Here is a 25,136-nt window from a genome sequence, read left to right as displayed (position 1 = left end):
TGGCCTGTGAAGGTCTGCAGGGCCTGGGGAAACCAGCCCAGTGGCTCCCTGGGGTAAAAGCGTTCCAGAAGGAGCGAACAGCAACGCGAAGGCCCTGGGGTGGGATATTTCTGGCGTGTTCGAGGAACTTCAAAGGCCCGTGTGGCTGGAACGACCAGGAAGAATAGCAGATAAGAGAGCTGCAGGGGTGATTTGAGGGCAGAAGGACTGTGAGGAAGCTTACAGGCCGTTGTAAGAACTTTGGCTTTTACTCTGCGTGAGACGGGAGCCAATGGAGGGTTGCGAGCAGAGGAGGACGTGCTCAGACCTCTGTTTCTATAGTTGACTCTGGCTTAGGGTGGAGAACAGACTGGAAGGGGCAAGGGCAGAAGCAGGGAGACCTGCTTTAGTGGGGGCAGCAGAGGGGTTGAAAGTCATCAGATCCTGGTTTTATTTTAAAGGCTAAGCCACCAGGCATTGCTGATAGATTAGTTGTGTCTGAGACAGAAGCAGATGTGATTTCAAGAGTTTTGACCTGAGCAGGTGGAAGATTGGAATTGCCATCTTCCAAGGTCAGAAGATCAGATGTGGAGCTGGTTTGCAGGTGGGGAGGGGGACAACCATGGGTTTAGCTTAGGGAAGTGATCTTGAGATGGCAGGTGGAGATGTCCAATTAGCAGGGAATTATAGAGGTCTGAGTCTCACCTGGGCTTCAGATGGTGCTGTGGAACAGGGCAGGTGTCCTGATGGGACCATCTTCCCATCGCTGAGGGTGTCTGAAATTCTGTCTTTAATGTCATGGTTCCTAATGGAGCTGACCATCATAATCACCAGGAGGGCTTTTTAAGAGAACGGATTCCTGAGTCTCACTTCAAATCTGTAGAACAGGAATCTCAGAGGTGGGGTCCAAACCTAGAAAAATGTTGAAAGTCTGCATCAGGCGACTGTGATGAGTACCACTGGTTAAGATTCCCCACATATAAGGGGATTTCTGTTGGTTTCATTGCTGTTTTAAAACTAAGGGGGTCAATGCAATGTGAGAAGACAAGCCACACTCTTGGCTTGGGAGAAACTGTTTGCAAAACACATATCTGATAAAGGACCTTTATCCAAAATATACGAAGAAGTCTTAAACCTCAACAATAAGAAAACAATCTGATTTAAAAATGAGCAGATACTTGAACAGATACCTAACCAAAGAATATATACAGCTGGCAAATGAACGTATGAAAAGATGTTCGACATCATATGTCATTAGGACATTGCAAATTAAAACAACAGTAAGATACTGTCACGTACCTATTAGACTGGCCCAAATCCAAAACACTAGAAAACACCAAATGCTGCGGATGTGGAGCATCAGGAACTCTCATTCTTTGCTGGTGGGAATGCAAAATGGTGCGGCCATTTGGGAAGAGAGTGTGGCAGTTTCCTGCAAAAGTAAACACACTTACCATAAAATCCAGCAGCCACACTCCTTGGTATTTACTCAAAGGTGTTGAAAACCTATGTCCATACAAATACCTGCCTACAAATGTTTATATCGGCTTTATTCATAATTACCAAAAATTGAAGAAACCAAGATGTTCTTCAGTAGGCAAATGGATAAACTGTGATGTATCTAGACAATAGAATATTATTCAGCACTAAAAAGAAATGAGCTATCAAGCCACGAAAAGGCATGGAGGAATCTCAAATGGATATTACTTTGTGAAAGAAGCCGATCTGAACAGGCAATGTACTGTGTGATTCTAACCATATGACCTGCTGGAAGAGACACAACTACAGTGACAGTAAAAAAGATCAGTGGTTGCCAGGGGGTGAGGGGAGGGAGGGATGAATGCTTGGAGGACAGAGGATATCTAGGGCAGCAAAACTACTCTGTATGATACCATAATGGTGAATATGTGTCGGTATATATTCGTCAAAACACATAGAATGTACCATACCCAGAGTCAACCCTAATGTAAACTACAAACTTTGGTTGATAAAAATCAAAACGAAGGGGGTGAAAATTTATGGAGAGGACAGACAGAAGAACCTAGGAACCTGCCTTTTGTGCCAGACACTCAGCAGGTGCTAGAAATGGGTGAGTGAACAGAACAGGCCAATCACTGCCTTCGTGGAGCTTACATTCTAGAAACCCCGTTTGAAAAGCATGGAGACAGAAGGGGAAAGCAAGAGTGCCTGGAAATTGTGCCTCAGACTGATCTTCCGTCTCTGCCTAGAGAGAGGCTCCCGATGGTATAGGGCAGGAGAGTAGCACACACAAAGCTACGTGCCAGGGTAAGTCCCTCATCACCCCACCTTCTCGGACTGCAGGGGAATGCTCACCATCTGAGCCCTAGCAGCCCCTGTTTCTTCCTGCCCCGCCCCACAGGTGTCTGGAAACTCAAAAGAATTGAAAACAGGATTCCAAAGAGATATTTGACACCTATGTTCACAGCAGCATTATTCAAATAGCCAAAAATGGAAGCAATCCAATTATCCATCAATGGATGAATGGATAAGCAAAATGCGATACTTACAGGCAATGGAATATTATTCAGCCTCACACAGGAAGTTCTGACCCACAGTGCAACGTGGATGAATCTTGAGGACATTAGCTAATGAAATAGCAGTCATATTTTTAAAAAATTTTATTGAAGTATAGTTTATTTATAATGTTGTATTAATTTCTTCTGCATAGCAAAGTGACTCAGTTATACATATATATATTCTTGAAATGTCAGTCATAAAAGGACAATTATGCTAAATGAAATAAGTCATAAAAGGGCAATCTTTTTTTTAATTTTTTTTAACTGAAGTACAGTTGATTTACAATGTTGTGCCAGTCTCTGCTGTACAGCAGAGTGACTCAGTTATACACACATAGACATTTGTTTTTACATTCTTTTCCATTGTGGTTTATCACAGGATATTGAATATAGTTCCCTGTGCTATACAGTAGGACCTTGTTGTTTATCCATTCTATATGTAATAGTTTACATCTGCTAAATCCCAAACTCCCAGCCCTTCCCTCCTCCCACCCGCCTCCCTTGGCAACCACAAGTCTGTTCTCTACGTCTGTGAATCTGTTTCTGTTTTGTAGATAAGTTCATTTGTGTCATATTTTAGATTCCACATGTAAGTGATATCCTATGGTATTTGTCTTTCTCTTTCTGACTTACTTCCCTCAGTATGATCATCTCTATTTGCACATGAAAGGGCGATTCTTGTATGAGGTACCTAGAGTAGTTAAATTCCTAGAAACAGAAGCAGATTGCCAGGAGCTGGGAGGAGGGGAGGGAATGAGGAGTTACTGTTTAATGGGTACAGAATTTCAGTTTTGGAAGATTAAAAAAAAGTTCCGGAGATGAATGGTGGTGATGGTTGCATAGCAATGTGAATGTACTTAAATTCTGAACTGTACACTTGAAATGGTAAATTTTATGTTAACTGTATTTTACCACAATTTAAAAAAAGGGAGTTAGGCACTTTTACTAACCAAGACTAGTAGGGTGGATGGGGGCAGCAAGGGCCACGGGGCCTCCTGGAAATGCAGCACCCAGAGCTGATGCAGCCAGGCATCCCCGGAACCGAATCAGGAGCAGCTGTGGCTAGGAGGGTATGGATTGGACCCCGTGCTCACCTCTCCTTCTCTGCTGCGCTGCCCTGCCCACCCCCCCGCCCCCAGCCTCCCAGCTTCTGCTCTCTAAGGCAGCTGGCTTCCTCATCTCCCTGGCTTGCAAGGGACCCCTCAGGACACTTCCTACCGTACTCTCCTGAGATGTTCTTTCATCTTAAGCTTCCCTGATCACTGCCTCGTCTCTGTAGCCTCCATTTCAAATTTTGAAGGAATCAGATTGGTCGTCCCATTTGGGGGGAACAGGCATATTATGAATGTCTGGCAGGCTTGTGGGCTGCTACCCCTGCCCAGTCAGCTCTGCCAGGTTAGTGGACAGCCTCCTGGGCAGCTCAGTCAGCAGGGCTCTGGCCACCCTACCGTCAGTAGGGGCTGTGGGCAGCAGGGATGATGGATCCTGATGCTGGGACTCACAACAACAGCAGTGACCGAATCTGAAACCTCCAGACTGACAGGTTCTCTATCCATCCCAAAGTCAGCCGTCCTCTCCCTCCCTTCCTATCCCCATAACCTCTCCATCATTTGTTATTCTGTTGCTCATACACTCTGGAAACAGTAAATTACACACAAGGCAAGGCCTGCCTTATTGATTTTTATATTCCCACATCACTGTCTGGTAGCACTCAAATGTTTACTAATAAGCTAATTAGTGGGAAGATGAAAACATAGAAGGAGCAATGTGTTTGGAATCTGAAGACCACAGCTGAGTCACTCAAGGTCACTTTCTTTGTGACCTTTGAAAGAGCATCTAATTACTCTGGGCCTCAACCTCAAATTCTGCAGCATAAATTGGTTGAAATCTATCAGTAGTCCAAAACGTGTTCTACTGCGTCCACCCCCGCAAGGAGTCAAATGGGTGTCTTTCCAGTAGAATTTCTCAAAGTCTTTAATATGATAATGGGGCTTTACAAACTTCCCCAAGAGCGATTAAAGTACAGAACACTTCCCAAATTCACTTCTCCATATACTCCTTTAAACCTGGAACATCCTACGGGGCTTGGGCAGGGAAAGATGAAACATCTGTTTGGGATGCACATGATTCTAAGGGCTGATTTAACCTTCAAGAATTTTGGAATTCATATGAGTCTATTTGCCACTGCCTGTCTACTCACCCAGAACAAATTGCTTTGGATTATCGACTGGCTACCTTGGGTAATTTCCTATGTAAATATCTCACTCATCGTTTTCTGAGGTTGTTTCCCTCTGTCTGTTTACTCATGACCTGAAGTTAACGAAGGCCACTGAGTCAGATTCTACAAGTTGTTCCTCCTTATCTCGGGGTGACATGGTACCTCCTATTTCCAAGAAAGATAAGGCGCTGACACAGCAGGTTACTGCCGCTGAATCACCAGGTGAAGGCATCTGAGTGGGCAGCTGTTACCTAGGAAGTCCCCCGAGTTGTCAGGTCGCTGCCAGGTCACTATCTCAGCCATATAATTAGTGGGATGTATAATCTAACTTGAGGGTTTATCGTAGGGAAGTTAAATAGCTTTCATGACTTGGGCTAATGGCCAGATACTATAACTTACTGGGGAACTAGGCTCACTGTCAAATCAAAATATGGGGTGCTGGGGCTGCCAGAGCTGGGGAGCGCTCTCCTGTAGTAGTTTCATGGGGCTGCTGTAACAAAGTGCCACAAAACTGGGTGCCTTCAAACAGCAGAAATGTATTCTCTTCAGGCCGGAAGTCTGAAATCAAGGTGTCGACAGTGCTATATTCCTACAAAGCTGCTAGGGGAGGAGCCTTCCTTGGCCCTTCTGGTGGCCCCAGATGATTTTTAACTCATGGCTGCATGACTCCAACCTCTGCCTCCATCTTTGCAGGGCATTTCCTCTGTGTCTGGGTCCAGATTGTCCTCTTCTTATAAGGACACCAGTCATGTTGGATTCAGGGCCACCCTAATGACTTCATCTTAACTTGATTATATCGGCAATGACCCTGTTTCCAAACAAGGTCACTTTCACAGGTACCGGGGATTAGGACTCCAACATATCTTTTGGGGGATGTGATTCAAACCATAACACCCCTCACATCAAGAAAATGTATGTTTAGGGAGTTCCCTGGTGGCCTAGTGGTTAGGATTCAGGGTTTTCACGGCCGTGGCCCGGGTTCAATCCCCGGTTGGGGAACTGAGATTTCGCAAGTGCAGTAGGGTGGCACTCATCCCTCTGAGCCCTGTCTGTGAATAATGACTATCTAGTCTCTCCTTTTGGGTCTATTTTTGGTTTTGAGAGAGGAGAGTCCAGAGTCCAGGCACCTTCAGCTCAAAAGGTAGAATTTAGAGGCCATTTTTGCAGACAAGAATATATCTCGAGTCACTGTAACGCGAGGCTTAGGAGCCAGCTGGACTCTGGTTTGAATCCTGCCTCTACCACTTGGTAGCTGTGTGACTCTGAGCAGAGCTCTTGACTACTCTGAACTGTGGCTTCCTCACAGGTGGATGGGAATGACACCAATCCCCTCCCAGTGGTTCTCACCTGAGGAAGATTTTGCCCCCCAGGAGATATGTGGCAGTATCTGCAGACATTTTTGATTGTCACAGCTGAGGAATGCTGCTGGCATCTAGTGGGTAGAAGCCAGTGATGCTGCTAACATCCTACAAAGCACAGGACAGCCCCCATATAACCAAGAATGATCTGGCTTCAGATGTCAGTTGTGCCAAGGTTGGGAAATCCTGTCCATCCTTGTGGGGTTGATAATTATCTTTGAAAATGAGGCATGCAAGGTACCTAGCACATGCCTGGCCTTGTGTCAGCCCAATAAATGGCTGGTCTACATATTGCAAAGTAGGGAGTTTGTGACAATCTCATAAAAATATGTGAACTCACTAGAATTTACAGAGTATGATGAGGAAAAAGGCTCTCAAATTCAGCGTAGTCCCTGTATCATGAACTCCCAAGAAACATAAAGAATGTAAAATACAATTGGCTAATGCAGATAATGAGTCGTATAGAAGGGATAAAAATATTAGTGGAGTGCTTGTTATGTCACATGCTGGCCACTTTTTCCTCCATCAGCTCGTTTAATCCTTTTAGCAACGTTAGGAGGTAAGAATTTTTATTCCCATTTTATAGGTGAAGAGATTGAGGCTCATGAGAGTTTAGATCTTGTCCCTGGGTTATGTATCTATAAGTGGTACAGCTGGTATTTGAGTCCAGGTCTGTCTGTTACCAAGCCGTGATTCTCTGTTGCCCTGCCCTGATTCACATGTAACCACTTCAACTGACAAACTTATTAGTCATGAACCCAGCAATGTGGATGCTGAGGGATGCAGCCAGGGAAACCCTCAGGAGAATCAGGAACCTGTTGAAGGTGCCTCAGGGATTCCGAAGGATGTCTACCCCTCTAAGATCTCCTCTCCTCTTCCCTGCATTGGAATCCAGGCCCCTCTTGATGCTGTCTCTGGTGATCCTGATAGCTAGACCAGGCCTGCCCTCCAGGAACAATGCAAAATGCTAAAAAGTGAACCCATTTGCTTCCCCTCCTCTAGTTTCCCATGACAAGTCCTATTCCCTCAGGGTCACAGAGCACCAGCATACTACAAAGAAGAGACCATCTATTCTAACCAGAGATGTGACAACGATAGCACAAAAGTTGGGGGTGGAAAAATGGAAGTGTACTTGTGTAAGGTTCTTGAATATACATGAAGTGATATGACATCACTTGAAGGTAGACAGTGATAATTAAAGGTGTGTACTATAAAACCTAAAACAACCACTAAATTAATGATACAAAGATTTACACCAAATAAGCCACAGAGGAGATAAAGTGGAATCATAAACAGTTCACCAAAGAAGATAAACAAATGGCCAGTCCGCACATGAAAAGATGTTCAACATCATTTGTTGCCAGGGAAATGCAAATCAGCACCACAGTGAGATACTGCTTTATACCAACCAGGATGGCTATAGGCAAAAAGACAGATATTAACAACTGTTGGAGAGAATGTGGAGAATTTAGAACCTTCATGCATTGCTAGTAGGAATGTAAAATGGGGCAGTCACTTTGGAACAGTCTGGCAGCAACTCAAAAAGTTAAGGGCAGAGTTACCATATGACCCAGCAATTCTACATCTAGGAATATACCCAGGAGAATGAAACATATGTCTACACAAAAACATGATATACACGGCAGCGTTATCCATAAAATGTCCATCAACTGATGAATAGATAAACAAATGTGGTATATCCATACAGTGGAATTCATTGATAAAAAGGAGTGAAGTAGGAATATGTACTATAACATGGATGAACCTTGAAAACGCTATGCTAAGTGAAAGAAGCCAGTCACAATAGGCCCATATTATAGGATTCCATTTGTATAAAATGTCCAGATTAGGCAAATCTATAGGGGCAGAAAGTAGATTCGTAATTGCTTAGTGCTGGGGGAGGGGTAGGAATGAGAGGATTTGGGGGTGATAGCTAAAGGTATGAGGTTTCTTTTGGGGATGATCTGTAAATATGGTGAAGGTTACACAATTCTCTGTATATACTAGAAATCACTGAATGGCACACTTTTTAAATGGGTGAAGTGTATGAGATGTGAATTACATCTCAAACTGTTACAAAAAAGTAATCAATCCAAAAGTAGGCAGAAAAAGAGAACAAAGGGAAAAAGGAATAAGTGGAACAAAAAGAAAAACAGCGAGATGGTCAATTTAAACCTAACCATATCAATAAGCACATTAAATTTAGATGGTCCCAGTGCTTCAATTTGAAGGCAGAGGTTGAGAGATTGGGTGAAAAAGCAGGAACCAACTCTATGCTGCTTACAGGAAACCCACTTTAAATAAAATAAGGTAAACACAGAGTGACAGAAAGGGATGTACCATGGTAACACTAAAAATAACCAAACCAAAACAAACAAACAAAACACCAGGTGGATAGTAATATAAGACAAAGTAGATTTCAGGGCAGAGAATATTGCCAAGGACAAAGAAGTCCAGTTCATAATGATAAAATGGTTAATTTGTCAAGAGAAGATAACAATCTTAAATATTTATGGGCCTGATAACAGCTTCAAACTACATGAAGCAAAAGCTGATAGAACTGCAAGGAGAAATAGAAAAACCCCCAATTATATCTGTTATTTTAATTTAAATGCTTGTCATACAATAACTGAGAAGGAGGTTTGGAGATTGTCCAACCCAGTCCACTCATTTTACTGTATGAGGGAAATGGGGCTGAAAGAAGTCCATTGACTTACCCAGGGCCACAGAGCTCAGAGCTAGTGTCAGAGCCTGGCCCTTAGCCTAAGCGTCACCAGGGCTATCTGGCTCTGTGAGATTCCCTGCATCATACGGACTCCCAAATACAGCCTAACACTGTGGTGAGAGACTTACCATCCTCGAGAGGTGGAGTCTACTAGATCACTACTCATGGTTCCTTGTGTGTTAAGACACTATCCATTCAGCCCCTTTCATAAATATTTATTAAAGCCGAGGCACTGTTGGAGGTGCTTGGGGTACAGCGGTGAAGTCCAACTCCCTCCCCTCGAGGAGCTTATATTTTAGCTAGGAAGAGACAGGCAATGAACAAATCTACAAGTGATAAAGGCTATTAAGAAAAATAAAGCAGGTGAAGAGGGATCAAGAGCCGGCCAGAGCTTTAGGAAACCGTGTCCGCCTAGCATTTCCCCAAGAAAGGCTAGTCCTGTGAAACCTTTCACATAAAATGTCAAACAAGCACCGCCTATACTGTTTCCTTCTGGAGATTCCCTGTGCCTGTTAGTAAATTGAAGGCTATGAGAAGTCCTGCGCTGATGAAACATTTCAATTTCTCTGATCTAGTACTTTCCAATGATGGAGCATGCCTTGAGGAATGTCCACGGTGCCTCTTAGGCTCCCTACCACATCTTTCCTACCCACCTTCTAGAAGCCAAACTTTCAAGTTTTTGTGTCTTTAGCTTATTCCTCGAAAAGATTGTAGTTTCTTCCAGCTCAACTTGCAGCTGAGGCAATTACATCCACGTGAGAGGCAGCATGATGCTAGGGAAGGAGTCCTGCGCCTGGATCCTAGCGGGTGATTCCCAGCAAGTTTCTTGGCCTCAAAAATAGAATGAGGATCTAGACTTGGTGCTCTCAGATCCCCTCCAGCTCTAAAATTTTATAATTCCTTGGACTGAGATTTTAAGACCGTGGTTGACCTTGGCCATTAAAATAGGTATTCATGTTCCAGATGCTGATCCTGTCACTTTGTTGTGGAAAAAATGTTCAATCTCATTCATACTCCGGTCTAAGACTGGCTTAAAGCACTGGTTCCCAAGCTATGCACCGGAGTCATCTGGAGGTTTAACACATACACTGTTTAGGTCCCACCCCCAGAGTTTCTAATGGGATTGATCTCGGGGAGAGGGGCCTGGGCATTGGGATTTCAGCAAGTGCCCTTGGGGTTCCCATGCGCTGCCACGGTTAAGAACCACTGCCTGTAACACATGGTCTTTATACTGCAGCCTTTCTTGAATACATTCAGGGATTGTTGCCATATCTGAGCACCAGCTGGGCCTGGGGATGTATGACTGTATAGGGAACAGCTGTATCTTTGGCCATAAATAGAAGATACCAAAAAAACATAAACCCTCAAATGGAAAAGAATATAATTACATTTTAGCTTAATACTGGTGCGTATCAAGATTCTGAGCCCGAGATCACCGTTTTCTCCATGGTAAGAGATTAACAAATCTGAGAACGTGTTACGGTCACAGTGGCCCTGAACTGAGAATCTCCCCTCGACACAAAGTGATGGTCAGAGTAATGAAAAGGGAAAGATTCCCCACTGAGCGGTTCAATCGTAGTTAGTGCTGTGTCTGGGGCCTCCTAAATGTCTATTCCTCAATGCCACCATTGGATTACATTTTGGGAGATGCTCTTTAAGTCCTTCAAGGTCATTTCTTAAGGGAGTCATTCCTGGAAGTAGGGCTATGAGATCAGGGAAGAGATGATCAGGTCTTACTTTTCCAATACTTAGGAGAAATGTGGCTAAGAAAGAGCATCAGTGGCAACGGTGAAAGGGGAGAGAAGGCGAGAACCGGAAAAGTGCGGCATGAGGTTGAACTTGGCAGGGTGTGGACGATGGGGACGATGCTTCCAGGTGAGCCTGAAGCGGGAGTCAGGGCAGGGGAGGTCCCTGCTGCTTGTATACGGATGACAGCCCCCCAGCGCCAGCCAGCGGCACTTCCTCCTCTGGCCCAGGTGCTGGCTGAAGGAGCCTCCTTCCCCGCTCCCAGAAGTTCAGGGTCCAAGGGCTTGCCTGATTCCCTCTTCTGCCTCTGGAGCATCCTGTGCTAAGCGAAGCCTCCTAATTAGGCACCCAGAAATCAAAGTACTAGGCTCTACCAAGAAGAATGTTCCAGAAACCCTCCAATTTAATAAACAATAAAGAATAAACTGTTCTGTGAAAAAGCAGAAGTCTGAAACTAACTGCAGATGTTGCTTTTAAGAGGAAATGAATAAAGCAAATGGGAGCTGGAGTTCCTAAGTGATAACCATATCGCCTTTAAAAATTAATGAATATTATTTTCTGTAATAATAACAACTCTGGGCATTACCATCAGAAGAAACATAGTACCTCTGACGGTAAATGTTCTCCATTTTGGTACTGTAAATGAAGCCACCTCGTTCTGTTGGGACTTTGCTAGAATAATCTCCAGCCAAATGCTCCATAAGAAATAAAATGCCAGATGTCGGGGGAAATGACGAAAGCCTTCAACTGTCAGCCATGAAATGAAACCATTTATCAGTCAATAGACTATGAGCTTTTTTTTTAAAAACAATGTCTTTTTCTCTTTTTTTTGGGTTGCGTTGGGTCTTTGTTGCTGTGCCCGCGTTTTCTCTAGTTGTGGCGAGCGGGGGCTACTCTTGGTTGAGGTGCGCGGGCTTCTCATTGTGGTGGCTTCTCTTGTTGCAGAGCATGGGCTCTAGGCACGTGGGCTTCAGTAGTTGTGGCGTGTGGGCTTCAGTAGTTGTGGCACACGGGCTCAGTAGTTGTGGCTCACGGGCTCTAGAGCGCAGGCTCAGTAGTTGTGGCGCACAGGTTTAGTTGCTCTGAGGCATGTGGGATCTTCCGGGACCAGGGCTCAAACCCGTGTCCCCTGCACTAGCAGGTGGATTCTTAACCACTGCGCCACCAGGAATACCAGACTGTGAGCTTTTAAAGGAGGAATTTGATACAAAGAAACCCGAACTGGTACTGCCAAAATTTCATTCCTGCCTTTCAATCCACTTCCCTGGAATAAGGCCAAGTCCACTGAAGGAAGGAGAAATAACACTTCTGGGTTCCCTGGAAGTTGTGAATTGAGGTGCCTGTTTTTAACTGCTTTTGAGCTCTGTTGTGGGCGCTGATGTGAAGCCATTTAGTAATACCAAAGCAGATGCAGGCTTGCACATAAGAATGATTGGGAGCTGCTTCTTCTCAACATCCATGTATCTCATCAGAAAAATAGGTTCTTCTATTTCTAACAGCAGACAGTGACCCCTTGGCACATAAGCTGGCACATCTACAAACAGACAAATGGATTGTCAATGGGGAAAGTCTTTTACAATCCTTTCTATTTACTTTATTGTCATAGAAATGTTTTGATTAATCCACTTTAAAAACTTCATTTTGAAAAAAAAAAAAGTCTTCCTCAATAGACAATCCGAATAGGTCTGTATCTATTAAAGAAACTGAATCAGTATTAATACCCTTCCAAAACAGAAAGCACCAGGCCCAGATGAGTTCACTGGTGAATTGTACCAAACACATAAGGAAGAAATGATACCAATTCTCTACAAGTTCTTAGAGAAGATAGAAGCAGAAGGAATACTTCCTTAACTCATTCTATGAGACCAGCATCACCCTAATACCAAAGCCAGACAAAAACATTGCATCATTTTATGCAAAGGAACATTTCTGTATAGTATCATGATGTCAGTTAAGTTATGGCATCATTTGAGACCAATCATTCAGAGGTTAAAGAAAAAAAAGAATTGAGTAGTTTAAGTGTAGACATTATGAGCCTTTTAAAAGTCAAAAATTATTATAACTTTTTAAACTAGAAATGAAAAGGCCACTGAAGCATCCTACAGTTTTTAATTTCAAATAAGGTAGATATCAATTGCTATAATCCACATAAACAAAAAGCTTCTTCTTTTTCACAGTAAAGAATTTTTGAGTTAAAAAAGTGAGAAAAATCACTGTATATTATCCCCAGCTGTGATAGGTACATTTCTTGCTATGACCTCATAAGGAGCCATTGTTATGGAATTCCAGGCACCTGGGTCCCCGGCTGGGCCTGGGTTTTTGGTCTGTCTAGCCCAGGAAGCTAGCTTTCAGTCATCTGAGGGGTTTTCACCAAAGTTAAATCTTTTCCTCTTTGGCTCTTTGTCTGTTTTGCTTACTACCTTTACTCCCCCTCCACACCCCCCCATTCTTTCTTTTTCTCATTTTTTCATTTTTCTAATTTAAAATGTTTTTCTTTTTAGCTTTTCCCTGTTTTCTTATTTTTCTTTATTTTCTTTTTACTTTCTCTCACTCTTTTCTTCTTTCCATTTTTTTTCTCATTTTTCTTTCTTTATTCTTTTTTCTTTTTCTCACTTTTTTCTTTATTGTGGGAGTGGGTACTGAGCAGAATACACAGTATTCCCTTCTATGGGATATTTCACATGGAATATGAAAACCTGCTCAAGAAACTCCTCATCTTCAACCCCATCAAGGGAAGCCCTTTAGAGGAAATCATAAAGGATTCATGGATGAACATGGGCCATGAGGAGGAACTAATGCCTCACACAGAGCTACTACCTGACTACAAGGATCCTGGGCAGACTCAGTTGATGGTGTCCATGGGCTACACATGGGAAGGGATCCATGACTTGTAGATGGGCCAGAAGTATGAAGAACTGAAGTGATGGTCACCTATGTGCTCCTGGCTTACAAAAGATCTGAACTGGGGGGCTATATCATTACCCTGAAGCCCGCTCCTTTGGCTAATCTGACCAACAGCTTGCCCTTCTTACCCATCCTGCAAAGTACAGCTAATCCAAAGCTGCAGAGTTTCAGTGAGCTTGCCATTCCCACCTTTAATTCTTACTCTGAGAGCAGCAGCACAGAAAATCAGTGACCTGAGGGGCATCAGGAGTTAGGACGGAAGTCCAGCAGCACAGCCAAAGTACCTGCCAATCCCCTACCTGGATGGAGAAGACCACCCCATCACAGCCCCCGGCATGGCCCTGTGGTCTCCCCCTGCACCAACACACCACCAGCAGCGGTGGTGGAGCACACCCCAGATGGAACCAACCTCCCCAGGGGGTATCCTGCAAAGAAAACTCCCTCCACACTGGGCAGCTCAGACAGGTGCCTGGCCACCAGAGTTTGCCTGACAGTGCAGCAGCCAGGGGGCAGTGGGAAAGTGAAGGTCCTTCACCTGCATTGCACCTGTGTTTCAGGTCAGCCAGAAGAACCGGCCTGAAGCTGAAAGCAGAGGGAACCTCAGGTAGTCCAGGCAGTGATATAAACAAGAGAGCACATTGGGAGGTCAAGCGTGCTCCCTGCACTTTACGTGGAGTCTGAAGATCATGAGATCCATGGAGCCCAATGAGATGGTGTGGGACATCAGTCAGATACTGCAAGAAAACAGCTGCGGGTGGGAGCTGAGCTGCTGTGGGTACACGGGCCATCCTCGAGAGGACTTTGTGCAGTGGAAGATGGAGGTGTGCAACCCGCCTGGCCTTCACTCATGGGGTTCAAATAAGAGGATATCCGGCACCTCCATGGCCTTCGAAAGCGTAGTCTCCAAGTTAACTGGCAGCTCAAAGGACTGCCATGAGGCCACTAGGGAGACAAGAGGAGAGGACCCTGGCTGGAGCCACAGGCCGGCCCCTCCCCTGCACCTGGGTGAACTTCTGAGGCTAGACTGTTATCCCCCCACCCGCCCTGCATTTCTCTTCTTCCCTGCTCTTCTCCGTCTTGTCTTCCGTGTTTGTGAGGGAGGGGAAATGGCTCAGTAGAAATAAATGCAATCAAAAAACATGTGCTAATTTATTGTGTTTAAACACAATCATTTTAAAAAACTACCCTGCTTTATTGCTACAGCTGTCACAAGACATTCATCGATCACTTGGCCAGAGGAAGGCCCTCGCCAAAATTCTCTCGTGACCCAACTGAAAAAACAAAACAAAACACTTTTCTTGGGGGAAATCAACGTCTGGTGATACCATCCTAAGAATGAGACAAAGGTCAATGAATTGTAAAGGGGACAACATTTGGAGCTGTGGCATTGGCTTTTCTTGCTGGGAAAACAAGGCCTGAGGATCACATCTATATGATACATATTGCTGTGAGACAACCACTTCAGTATTTGTAAGCTTAAAACAATGACAATGTATTCTCTCTCATGACACCTGCCTTCTGCGTCCCCAATCCTAACTGGGGAATGTTCACTGGTCTCTTCTGTTAGCTCCAGACTCACCTTCTTGGACCCCTTTGTTCCCCTTCAGCTTCCTCCTCTCCACCCCAGGTCACATATCCATCCTCCCTAAAATTACGGTCTTTTTTTTTTCTTTGCGTTCAAAGAGCACTCCTTTTTATTTTTTGAAGATTTCCCCCCAGTCTTTATTGAGGTCTAATTGAAGTATACTAAACTGCACATCTTAAAAGAGTACAGTTCTATCAGTTTTGACATACATACTCCAGTGAAACCATGACCCCTCAAACATTTCTATCACCCCCCCCCCAAAGTTTCCTTGTGTCGCTTTTTAATCCATTCCTCCATCATATCCCCAAGCAACTGCTGATCTGCTTTCTCTCTCTATAGGTCAGCTTGTATTTTTCCCTGGAATCATACAATATGTTCTCTTTTTTTGCATGGCTTCTTTCATTCAGTATGGCTTTGAGATTCTTCAATATTGTGGGTATTAACAGTTTGTCTTTATTGCTGAGTAGTATTCCATTGTATGGATATACCACAACTTGTTTATCGATTCTCTACTGGTGGATTTGGGTTGTTTCTGGGCTTTGGCTATATACCAAATTTCCTATTAAAATGCGTGTACAAGACTTTGGGTTTTATGCTTTCATTTCACTTTGGTAAATACCCAGGAATGGAATCTTTGGCTTGTGTGCTAGATGTATGTTGAGCTTTTTAAGAAAGTGCCAAACTGATTTCCAAAATCATTGTATCTTCTCACACTCCCACCAGCAACGTGTGAGGGTGTCAGTGGCTCCACAGCCTCACCAGCATTTGGTATGGTCAGTCATTTTAAATTTAGCCATCCTATTGTGGTATTTGTTTGTTTTAATGCACAGCAGTTCAGCTTTTGGCTTCATTTCTAAAAGGGGGAACACATGCTTATGTTTCTAGGAAACAAAACCAGATGATGCCTGTTGTGCCAGTGAAGTTAATAGTTCCCATCTTATCCTCCAAAGTGTTCTGGATTAAATAATAAAATATGTTCCAGCCCAACTAGCAATGCCCCAAGGCTGTCCATCCGTAGCCACAAAGGCCCATTAAGGCATTCTGATCAACCGAGATTTCTTCCTCCTCTAAAGATATTTTTCTGTTAAACAACTTTTTTCCCCCTTATCACAACAGGATTACCGGAGGAAAGGAGTGGCATAATGTAGCCTAGTGCTAGGGTTGGGGAGCAAGTAGAGGAGATAGAGGGGATCAGACCAGGTCCTGATGACATCATTTGAGCTGGATGCAGTCACGTGTGACGTAGGTAAGATCTAGTCCTTAACTTTTTCTACACAAGAACCCGGAAATCCCTTAGCTTTTATGTCTAAGCTAGTTTGACTTGGATTTCTGTCACTTGCCATTAAGAGTCCCGACCAGTCGGTATACACAGTCAGCATGGCGATAGCATTTTGCCAAGCCTTGGCTGGCTCTCATTTCACATTTGAAGTGCCTCTGCGTTCCCTGAGAACTGGTTTTTGTTGACCTAGCCTGGGAAATTTAAAGCAGAAGCACCGGTCACATTGGTTGGGGATGAAACTTCAGAGGTCACTGAATACCCAGGATCAAAGTATTCAACAGTATCACCACACAGTTTGTTTAATCGAGTACTCTAGCTCCGTGTATCCACTGTAATGCTGCAGGCTCTTTAATCTTTAAATTACCATTTAGTGGTATCCAAAAACTCTTCTGAATTTTGGGAAGCATCCATCATGTCCAACGAGCACGTTCTTCCTCCTTAATAACTAGATTTAATACTTACAGAAAATATCCATATTTACTCAGTGCGCTAAACGTGCAAACGAGCAACGCTATGTGACCTATGTGAACACATCTCTAATCCGTGGTGCGCGCCGTCTCCTAGTAGCACAGAGTTGCTAGAGCTGTTTGAGGACATCTCCCAGTAAGCAAGGCAAAGGTAATACTCCACAGGAAGAAAAGAGGACGCCGAAACTGGGGGTCAGAAGTTAAAAAGATCCCATTCAGTCCTCTCTCGAACGTTCTCAGAACTGAAGCGAGGCCCCTGACCCGCAGGGGTGCCTCCCCCACTGGGAGTGCCCTCGCCCTGTCCCCACGCCCCAAAGACGGACTGAACTCGGGCTGGCGGCCCGGTAGCTTCCGCCGCGCCCCTGGGTGCAGCCCACCGAAAAGCAGTCGGGCAGGTCTCGCCCCGGGCGAGGCTAAAAAGCCTCCATCCCGCACAACCAGCCCTCGGTCCCCGGTAGCAACCCGGCCTCAGGAGCAGAGGACCCGAACACAGCCTCGCGTTGACCCGCCGCAGCTCCTCTGGCGTCGGCGCCGCCTCTTCAGTCTCTAAATCCAGCCTCCGCGGCCCAGGGGCCGCTCCCTCCCCGCTGGGCCCTGCCTCCGCACTCCCCGTGCCATCACCACCCCCACACGCTCTGGCCAGCCCTCTCCCAGCACAGGCCAGCCTCTCACACTCCCGGGCCCAGCATTCCTCCACCTCGCGTCCTGGCCCCGCCCCCGCGCTCTCGGGTTTGGAGCTCCCAGGTCCGGGCCTAGCGCTCGGGCCCCGCCCCCACGTGCCCCGGAGTCCGGGGGAGGAGTTGGCGCTCGGGAGGAGGCGTGGCCGTGGTGCCAGCGGAGGCGCGGGCGTTGCGGCCGGGACTTTGGTTTTGACACGGACGGCGAACGGGAGCAGTGTCTGTGGTGCTGGGGTGTGGACGCGGTTCTTGCGGATCCCGCGTTCGAGTCGGGGGCAGGACTTTTTGTCTGGATCAACGCAACCGCGGCAACGCAGCGAGTCCTGGTGTAGCCGCAAGACTTGGTGCAGCCGCAAGACTTGGTGCGGCTGCAGCGGCCGGATTTCACCGCCGCTGCCGCCTCCGCAAAGCCCTGCAGCTCCTGCCGGTTCTGGGAGAGAGACTCTTGAGAGTTTCTCCAGCAGAAAGAGCTGGGACGCGCGGCCCGAGGCGGCGTGGGAGGGATCCCGCGGCCCGCCCCTGACCCGCACCCGCGTGGGCCCTGGCTCTGAAGGCGGCGGGCCAGCGCTGTCCTGGCCTCAGGCCTCGGAGCCGCAGGTGGAAGGAGGAAGCCCTGGAGGAGCGGCTGAGAGGTGGGGCGCCGGAACGGCGGCGGGTCTGGTAGGGGGCGATAAACCCCTTCTCCGTGCCCGCACTAGTGAGGACGGAATTCCAGAGTTGCTGGTGGCGCTGAGTGCCAGATGGGGGCTACCGAAGCAGGGGAGATGGCCCCAGTTCTGGGAGAGTTGAGAGAGGCAGGGACGAGAGGTGTAGGCTGATGGGGATAGGTCCCTTTCCAAGAGAAGCGGCTTATAGCGTTTTTGGACCCCAGTGTGATAAAAATTGGACCTCACCAGAAATCCTCATGGACCAGCCCTCTTGTATGTGTGTTTTCAGAGGTTCACAGACAGGCATCAGCCCTGGACTCCTGGCTAAGAACTCCAGCTCTAGGTAGGGAGCGCTAATGCAAACTGATTAACTGACTCAATCGATTTGTATGTTTATTAATTTGTTTTCCAGGTGGCCAAGTGAAAGGTGATTTGGACACGCTGGGCATGGCTATTTAGTGTTTGTCTGTGGTAACCATTTCATGCCCTGAATCCTGCACCTTCCCTTCTGTGCCTGTGAGCTCTACTGCGCTTCCTTCCTAGCCAGAGAGTTCTTCTGTGGTGGTGAGGCCTTCCTGGCCCCTTGATCCTGGCCGGCCATGGGGAGCACCCTGGGCTGCCACCGCTCCATCCCCCGGGACCCCTCGGACCTGTCCCATAGCCGCAAGTTCAGCGCGGCCTGCAACTTCAGCAACATCCTGGTGAATCAGGAGCGGCTCAACATCAACACGGCCACGGAGGAGGAGCTGATGACCCTGCCTGGGGTGACACGTGCGGTGGCACGCAGCATCGTGGAGTACCGCGAGTACATCGGTGGCTTCAAGAAGGTGGAGGACCTGGCACTGGTCAGTGGCGTGGGTGCCACCAAGCTGGAGCAGGTCAAGTTTGAGATCTGCGTGAGCAGCAAGGGCAGCTCGGCACAGCACTCTCCCAGCTCCCTGAGGCGGGACCTGCTGGCGGAGCAGCAGCCTCACCACCTGGCCACCGCCGTGCCTCTCACCCCGCGCGTCAACATCAACACAGCCACCCCGGCTCAGCTCATGAGCGTGCGCGGCCTCACGGAGAAGATGGCCATCAGCATCGTGGACTACCGCCGCGAGCACGGGCCCTTCCGAAGCGTCGAGGACCTGGTAAGGATGGGCGGGGTCAGTGCCGCCTTCCTGGACAGGATACGGCACCAGGTGTTTGCCGAGAGGTCCAGGCCCCCGTCCACCCACACCAACGGGGGCCTGACCTTCACCGCCAAGCCTCACCCCAGCCCCACCTCGCTGAGCTTGCAGAGTGAGGACCTGGACCTGCCCCCAGGGGGGCCTACACAGATCATCTCCACTCGGCCTTCGGTGGAGGCCTTCGGAGGCACAAGGGATGGGCGGCCCGTGCTGAGGCTGGCCACCTGGAACTTGCAGGGCTGTTCAGTGGAGAAGGCCAACAACCCTGGGGTGCGAGAGGTGGTGTGCATGACGCTCCTGGAAAACAGGTGAGCACAAGAACCACCAGCGGTGTTGGGTGTGAAGGCAGCTCTTGCGTGGCCTCATTTGTGCATGCAAATGAGTGGATTTTGTGGGGGTAGGGAGAGAGCAAGATTTTTAAATCAGTGTTCTTGAGGCCCCAGCTAGTATCGTGCAGTGTTCTGAGTGGCTGAGCTCTTCTTCTGCTCCAGGATTTTCTGAGTACAGCTGTCTGGGCTTGAGGTCTGTATCTTGAACATGGTATATCTGAGATCAGTTCCTAACTTCGGGGTAAGTGGAGATTGTATTGGTGTTACTGCTTTGGAGAGTATAGTTTGGCTTACAAGACTTCATGGGGTTCACACCAGATCAGGCACTCGGAGCCTGGGAACTATTGCAGTTTTGCATGTATGAAAGAGCTACCTGGATTTCTTTTTCTTGGGAGGCAAAGTCACATTCGTTCCACCAAATATGCCTATTTGTGTGCAGAAAATCATCTTCAAGGCCAGGTATTTGCAAACACACGTGCTATGTATATTTACCAAAATGCTGCGAATGAATCACTCTTCATTCTTTTCCTTATTTAGCCTGAAGTTGGTTTTTAGGCTCACAGTTGCAGCCCCAAATGTATGTAACCTCTCCTGTCCCAGAGTCAGAAAAGTCCAAGCTGGAGTGTGGTGAATATTGGCCAGATTTTCCCATTTGAACCGTAGAAGATGAGAGTTGTAGGATGGGCTCTTACCACTGAGTGTTTACATTATTCACAACACTGCTTTCTGTAGGAACTTCCGTTAACCCTCCCTAAAACAAAACAATATTATTGTAGCAGTAACTCCCACTGTTAGTGCAATAGTGTATTATATAACATAATCAACTTGGGGAAGGAAAGAAATGTTTCTAATGGTCCCTTCCCGGGCAGAAACCCTCTGATCCCGGTCTGGAGGGAATTGGCCGTGCCACCCCCCGAGACACAGTATGTTTAGGGCCACTCGCTGCTTTCTTTTGCCCTGAGCTGTTGGTGAGGCCGGTGAGGTGGCAGTTAGTGACATGAAGTGACTTCTCGGCGGGAAATCACAGTGCATTGTGGCAGAGCGTCAGGATAAATGAGTGAGGAGAAAACCAGGTCACAACGTTTCCCTGGCACCGTCCCACTGGCATGCTCCGTCACTGAGGACTGAGGGACCTTGCACCAGCTCAGGGAACGGGACCTGGGGAACCCCTGAGTGCTCTTCCTGCACCGCCATGTCCTCTGTTTTGCAGCATAACTCACTCCTTTTGCAAAATCATCTAGTTCACAGGTGAGAACGGGACTCAGCCTAGGACGTACTTGTCGGGAATGGCTTGGCAATTGTTCTCTCCATCCGTGGCTGCATGGGTGTATGTATGGGCAAGGAGAAGGGAGGAGGAGGAGGGCTAGCTGTTTAATTCCTATCATGAGTTTTCCTAAGGCTTAGTTTGGGGGGTGGAGGAGGATGAATCAGGATCTGAAGTTGCCCCAGTAAGAATGATAGACTGGGTAGCCCTTGCCCACTAACTGTGACAGAGTTTTCAAGCGTGGTCTCTGGACCAGCATCAGCAACTGACTCAGAAATTCTGGGTTTCTGTGTGTTCACGCACCCACTGGCTGGTTCTGATACGCACTAAGGTTTGAGCCCCGTTGTGCTGTGTATTGGCAGTCAGCTATCCCTGTGGCTTGCCCTGTAGAGTGGCTTGCCCTGCACTGGCTTTTCTGACAAGGTCTGTGAGTCCAGGCAGAGCTTTCTAGGTACTATCTTCTTTGGTTGTTCTGGTCATCCTGTTATTCAACCATATGATGTTCTTTCTGGCCAGAGTTCGAAGAATTTTATTCAGATTCTAGAACAGATGAATGTAAAGCGTAGAAAATGGGAGAGTGAGCAAGAAACAGCCGACCTCAGAGTGGGCTCCGATCTGCAGGGCAGACCTGGGGCAGCCAGGGGCACACCGAGGAAGAGCGCTAGCTTGTCCAGCGAGGGATTTGTCCTGGTGTCTCTTGTTTGGATTTCCTCGAGGGGTGATGATTTGTTGAAGGTATTTGACTGCTGTCCTCAGGTGAGAGTGCAGGAAGAGCTTACCGAAACCCAGAAGGGTGTAGAAGGGAGTGTCTGGGAGTGACTTTAAATGTGACTTACGTCCCCATCACATTTCTCACACTTGGCCACATCTGTTGTCCTGTGGGTTGGTGGTTCCTTTTGCCTGTTCGCGACGTGTTCAGTATTCTGGGTGCTCCAAGCACCTTGTTAGTGTCCGGTAAACCTGAAGTAATTGGCTTAGGGCTTGACCCCCTGCAGACCTGGAGTGGGTCCATTTGCCTGTGTGGCTCTCCTAGGGCACCAAAAGATGCCTGGCTGCGATCCCGTGTCCTCAGAACAGCAGTGCACGTTCTCCAAGAGCTGTGTTCATCCTGATTCACAAAAATGTCTCGCATTCCAGTTGATCCTTTTATGAGTAAGAGGAAACACATTTAGTTGGATCAAGAATGGATGCATGTAATTTGTTGTGTGGCTGTTAATTTTCATACATACATATATACGTAGTACAGGAGTTACCTGACTTCTGGGTGTGCCTTCATAGTTTCCAACAGCTTTCACATTCATTGGATTTCTTCAGTAACTCTGCGAAGTAGGTAATGCATGCTTTTATTAATGAGTCTCCATCTCTGGGTGAGGAAACTAAAACCAAAGAAGTTAAATGACTTACCTCCATCCCACAACTCATTAGTGACTCAGCTGGGACCAGGACCCAGAACCTTCTGACTTTAGACCCATGCTCTTCACAGGCGTGCCGTTTTGTAAGCACCTCACCTTTATCCTGCCTCTTGTTCAGGCATCCCACGCTCTGCCTAACCAAGGGCACTTGCCCAATTGTGTACTAGTCCCATTTTCTTACATTAAATCCATTGTAAAGGAAAAAAAAAAAAAAAACCCAAAACGAAAACCCTTGGCTCCACCTCTTAATGTGTTAAACTGATGAAATTCCTTAACCTCTCCAAGTCTCAGTTTTTCCATATGTTAAATGTAGCTAATGGGGAAAAAAGCCCACAGAAACACAAACGCTTGGGCACTTCTTTTGCAAAGAGAATAGCTGGCTCTTGTTTTCCTATCTGTGGGTTTGCTTTAGTAGGTGGGGGACTAAAGCATGCCTGGGTGGGGCTCTAACGGGATAGTCTGTTCTGGCCCTGAGATGCTGCTGCATTGGTGGACAAGTGTGTATGAGTTACAAGAAATCATGTTTTGCACATGAAGCCTGAGATAGGACAGCAGAAAGCTCGATAATCACACGATCACCAGGAGCCTTCAGGGACGTCACGCTATGGCACAGAACCGATGGGTTTCATCAGATTCCTTTGCCAAATCTCAGTCTTAGGCAGTGTTTTTCCTTGTTTTCAGTATTTATGGAGCAAGACTAAAAGAGGAATGCTTCTGCTAAATACTCTTGCAAAATTTGGTGGCAGCCCGCCTATGGAATGAAGATTGTTTCTTTTTTTTCTCTTCCAGTTTTACTGAGATATAATTGATACACAGGACTGTATAACGTGTACAGCATAACGATTTGACTTAACAGACGTCATGCGGTGATGACCACAATAAATGTAGTGAACATCCATCATCTCATATAGATACAAACTCAAAGAAATAGAAAAAAACATGTGTTTTTTTCTAAAAAAACATGTGAGAACTCTTAGACTTTACTCTCCTAACAACTTTCATGTGTGACACACAGCAGTGTTCATGATATTAATCATTTTATACGTTAGGTCCGTAGTACTTCCTCATCTTTTAACTGGAAGTTTGTACTTCTTGACCACCTTCCTCCAGTTTCTCCTCCCTCTGCACCCCGCCTCTGGTAACCACAAATCTGATCTCTTTTTCTAAGAGTTTGTTTGTTTGTGAGGTATAATTGACCTACAACACTAGGTTGGTTCCTGATATACAACATAGCTATTCGATATTTCTATGTATTTCAAAATGATTACCATGATAAGTCTAGTTATGATCTGTCACTATTCAAAGATGCTACATAATTGTTGACTGTATTCCCCACACTGTACATTTCATACCCGTGACTCATTTATTTTGTAACTGGAAGTTTGTACACGTTAATCTCCCTCACTTATTTTCTCTCCCCCGGCCCTTTCTGGCAAGCATCTATTTGTTCTCTGTATCTATGACTCTATTTCTGTTATGTTTGTTAATTTGTTTTCTAGATTCCACATAGAAGTGAGATCACACAGTGTCTGTCTTTCTGGCTTATTTCACTTAGCACAATATCCTCCAATTCCAGCCATGTTGTTGCAGATGGCAAAATTTCATTCTTTTTTATGGCTGAGTAATATTCCATTCTGTGTGTGTGTGTGTGTGTGTGTGTGTGTATAAACAATATCTTTATTCATCTATCAATGGGAACTTAGGTTGCTTCCACATCATGGTTATTGTACATAATGCTGCAGTGAACATAGGGGTGCGTGTATCTTTCCAACTTAGTGTTTTTGTTTTCTTCAGATCTATACCCAGGAGTGGAATTCCTGGATGATATGGTAGTTCTATTTTTCATTTTTTTGAGGAATGTCCATACTGTTTTCCATAGTGGCTGCACCAATTTACATGCACCAACAGTGCACGAGGGTTCCTTTTTCTCCACATCCTCTCCAGCGTTTGTTATTTGTGGTCTTTTTGATGATAGCCATTCTGACAGGTGTGAGGTAGTATCTCATTGTGGTTTTGATTTGCATCTCCCTAATGATTAGTGATGTTGAGAAGGTTGCTTAATTTTTATTTTTTGTTTTTTGCTGAGGAGTTGTTCTATTTTGGAAAGTCCCTTTGGTTTCTGAAAGCATAAGTCCTGTGGGAGCTGACATAATCTCCAAAAGAAATAAGGAGGTTTAGCATCCCACTTGTACATTTTCCCCATGGCCTCCGTCAGAAGGGAACGTGAGTCTCAAAGTCTTGAGCCTTTTTACGGTCTGAACCTGTCTTCTTGCCTCGTGCTTGTTTGCGATATCAAAGCACCAGGTGAATTAGTGCCTGGCAGCACGCACTCATTGTGAAAAAAGAGATTTTGGTTTATCAGACTTGATTAGTAGGCTCGATATAGACACAACCCATCTTGTCGTTTGATTCATTCAGTGAAAAACACCTGTTGAATGGCCGCTGTGTACGTGCATATGCTGAATTCCAGAGTTAGACTGGCCCTGTTTTTAAACCAAGTTAAGCAATGTTAATCAGCTTTTATGGCTCACCCTCAAAACAGTCTGAAAAATCCATACATTTTATCAAAAGTCACTGAGTAGGACTGATACCTGGTTGAATTTTTCCTTTAAGAATAATGGGCTCGGGGCTTCCTTGGTGGCGCAGTGGTTAAGAGTCCGCCTGCCAATTCGGGGGACATGGATTCGAGCCCTGGTCCGGGAAGATCCCACATGCCGCGGAACAACTAAGCCCGCGCACCACAACTACTGAGCCTGCGCTCTAGAGCCCGTGAGCCACAACTACGGAGCCCACGTGCTGCAACTACTGAAGCCCGTGCACCTAGAACCCATGCTCCGCAA

At 46.3% G+C, this 25,136-nt stretch overlaps 1 protein-coding gene across 3 annotated transcripts in view; it reads left to right on the top strand.

Annotated features, from left to right (window-relative positions):
* Positions 1 to 17,550: 17,550 nt before the first annotated feature.
* Positions 17,551 to 25,136, top strand: part of EEPD1 (endonuclease/exonuclease/phosphatase family domain containing 1) — a 119,981-nt gene continuing 112,395 nt past the window's right edge. For 2 of the 3 annotated variants that reach the window (XR_004483354.2, XR_004483353.2), the window contains exons 1-2: positions 17,551 to 18,107; positions 18,535 to 19,599. Coding sequence is in view for 1 of the 3 variants with exons in the window: in XM_004269905.4 (XP_004269953.1) it covers positions 18,722 to 19,599 (878 nt within the window). In the remaining 2 variants the exon portion in view is untranslated. The remainder of the gene's footprint in view (positions 18,108 to 18,534; positions 19,600 to 25,136) is intronic. The other variant, XM_004269905.4, reaches the window with a different exon arrangement.

This window comes from Orcinus orca, chromosome 9 (genome assembly GCF_937001465.1).
Source record: "Orcinus orca chromosome 9, mOrcOrc1.1, whole genome shotgun sequence".
Classification (NCBI taxonomy): Eukaryota; Metazoa; Chordata; class Mammalia; order Artiodactyla; family Delphinidae; genus Orcinus; species Orcinus orca.
Note: the sequence above shows the minus strand (reverse complement) of the source record. Positions and strands in the feature narration are given on the sequence as shown.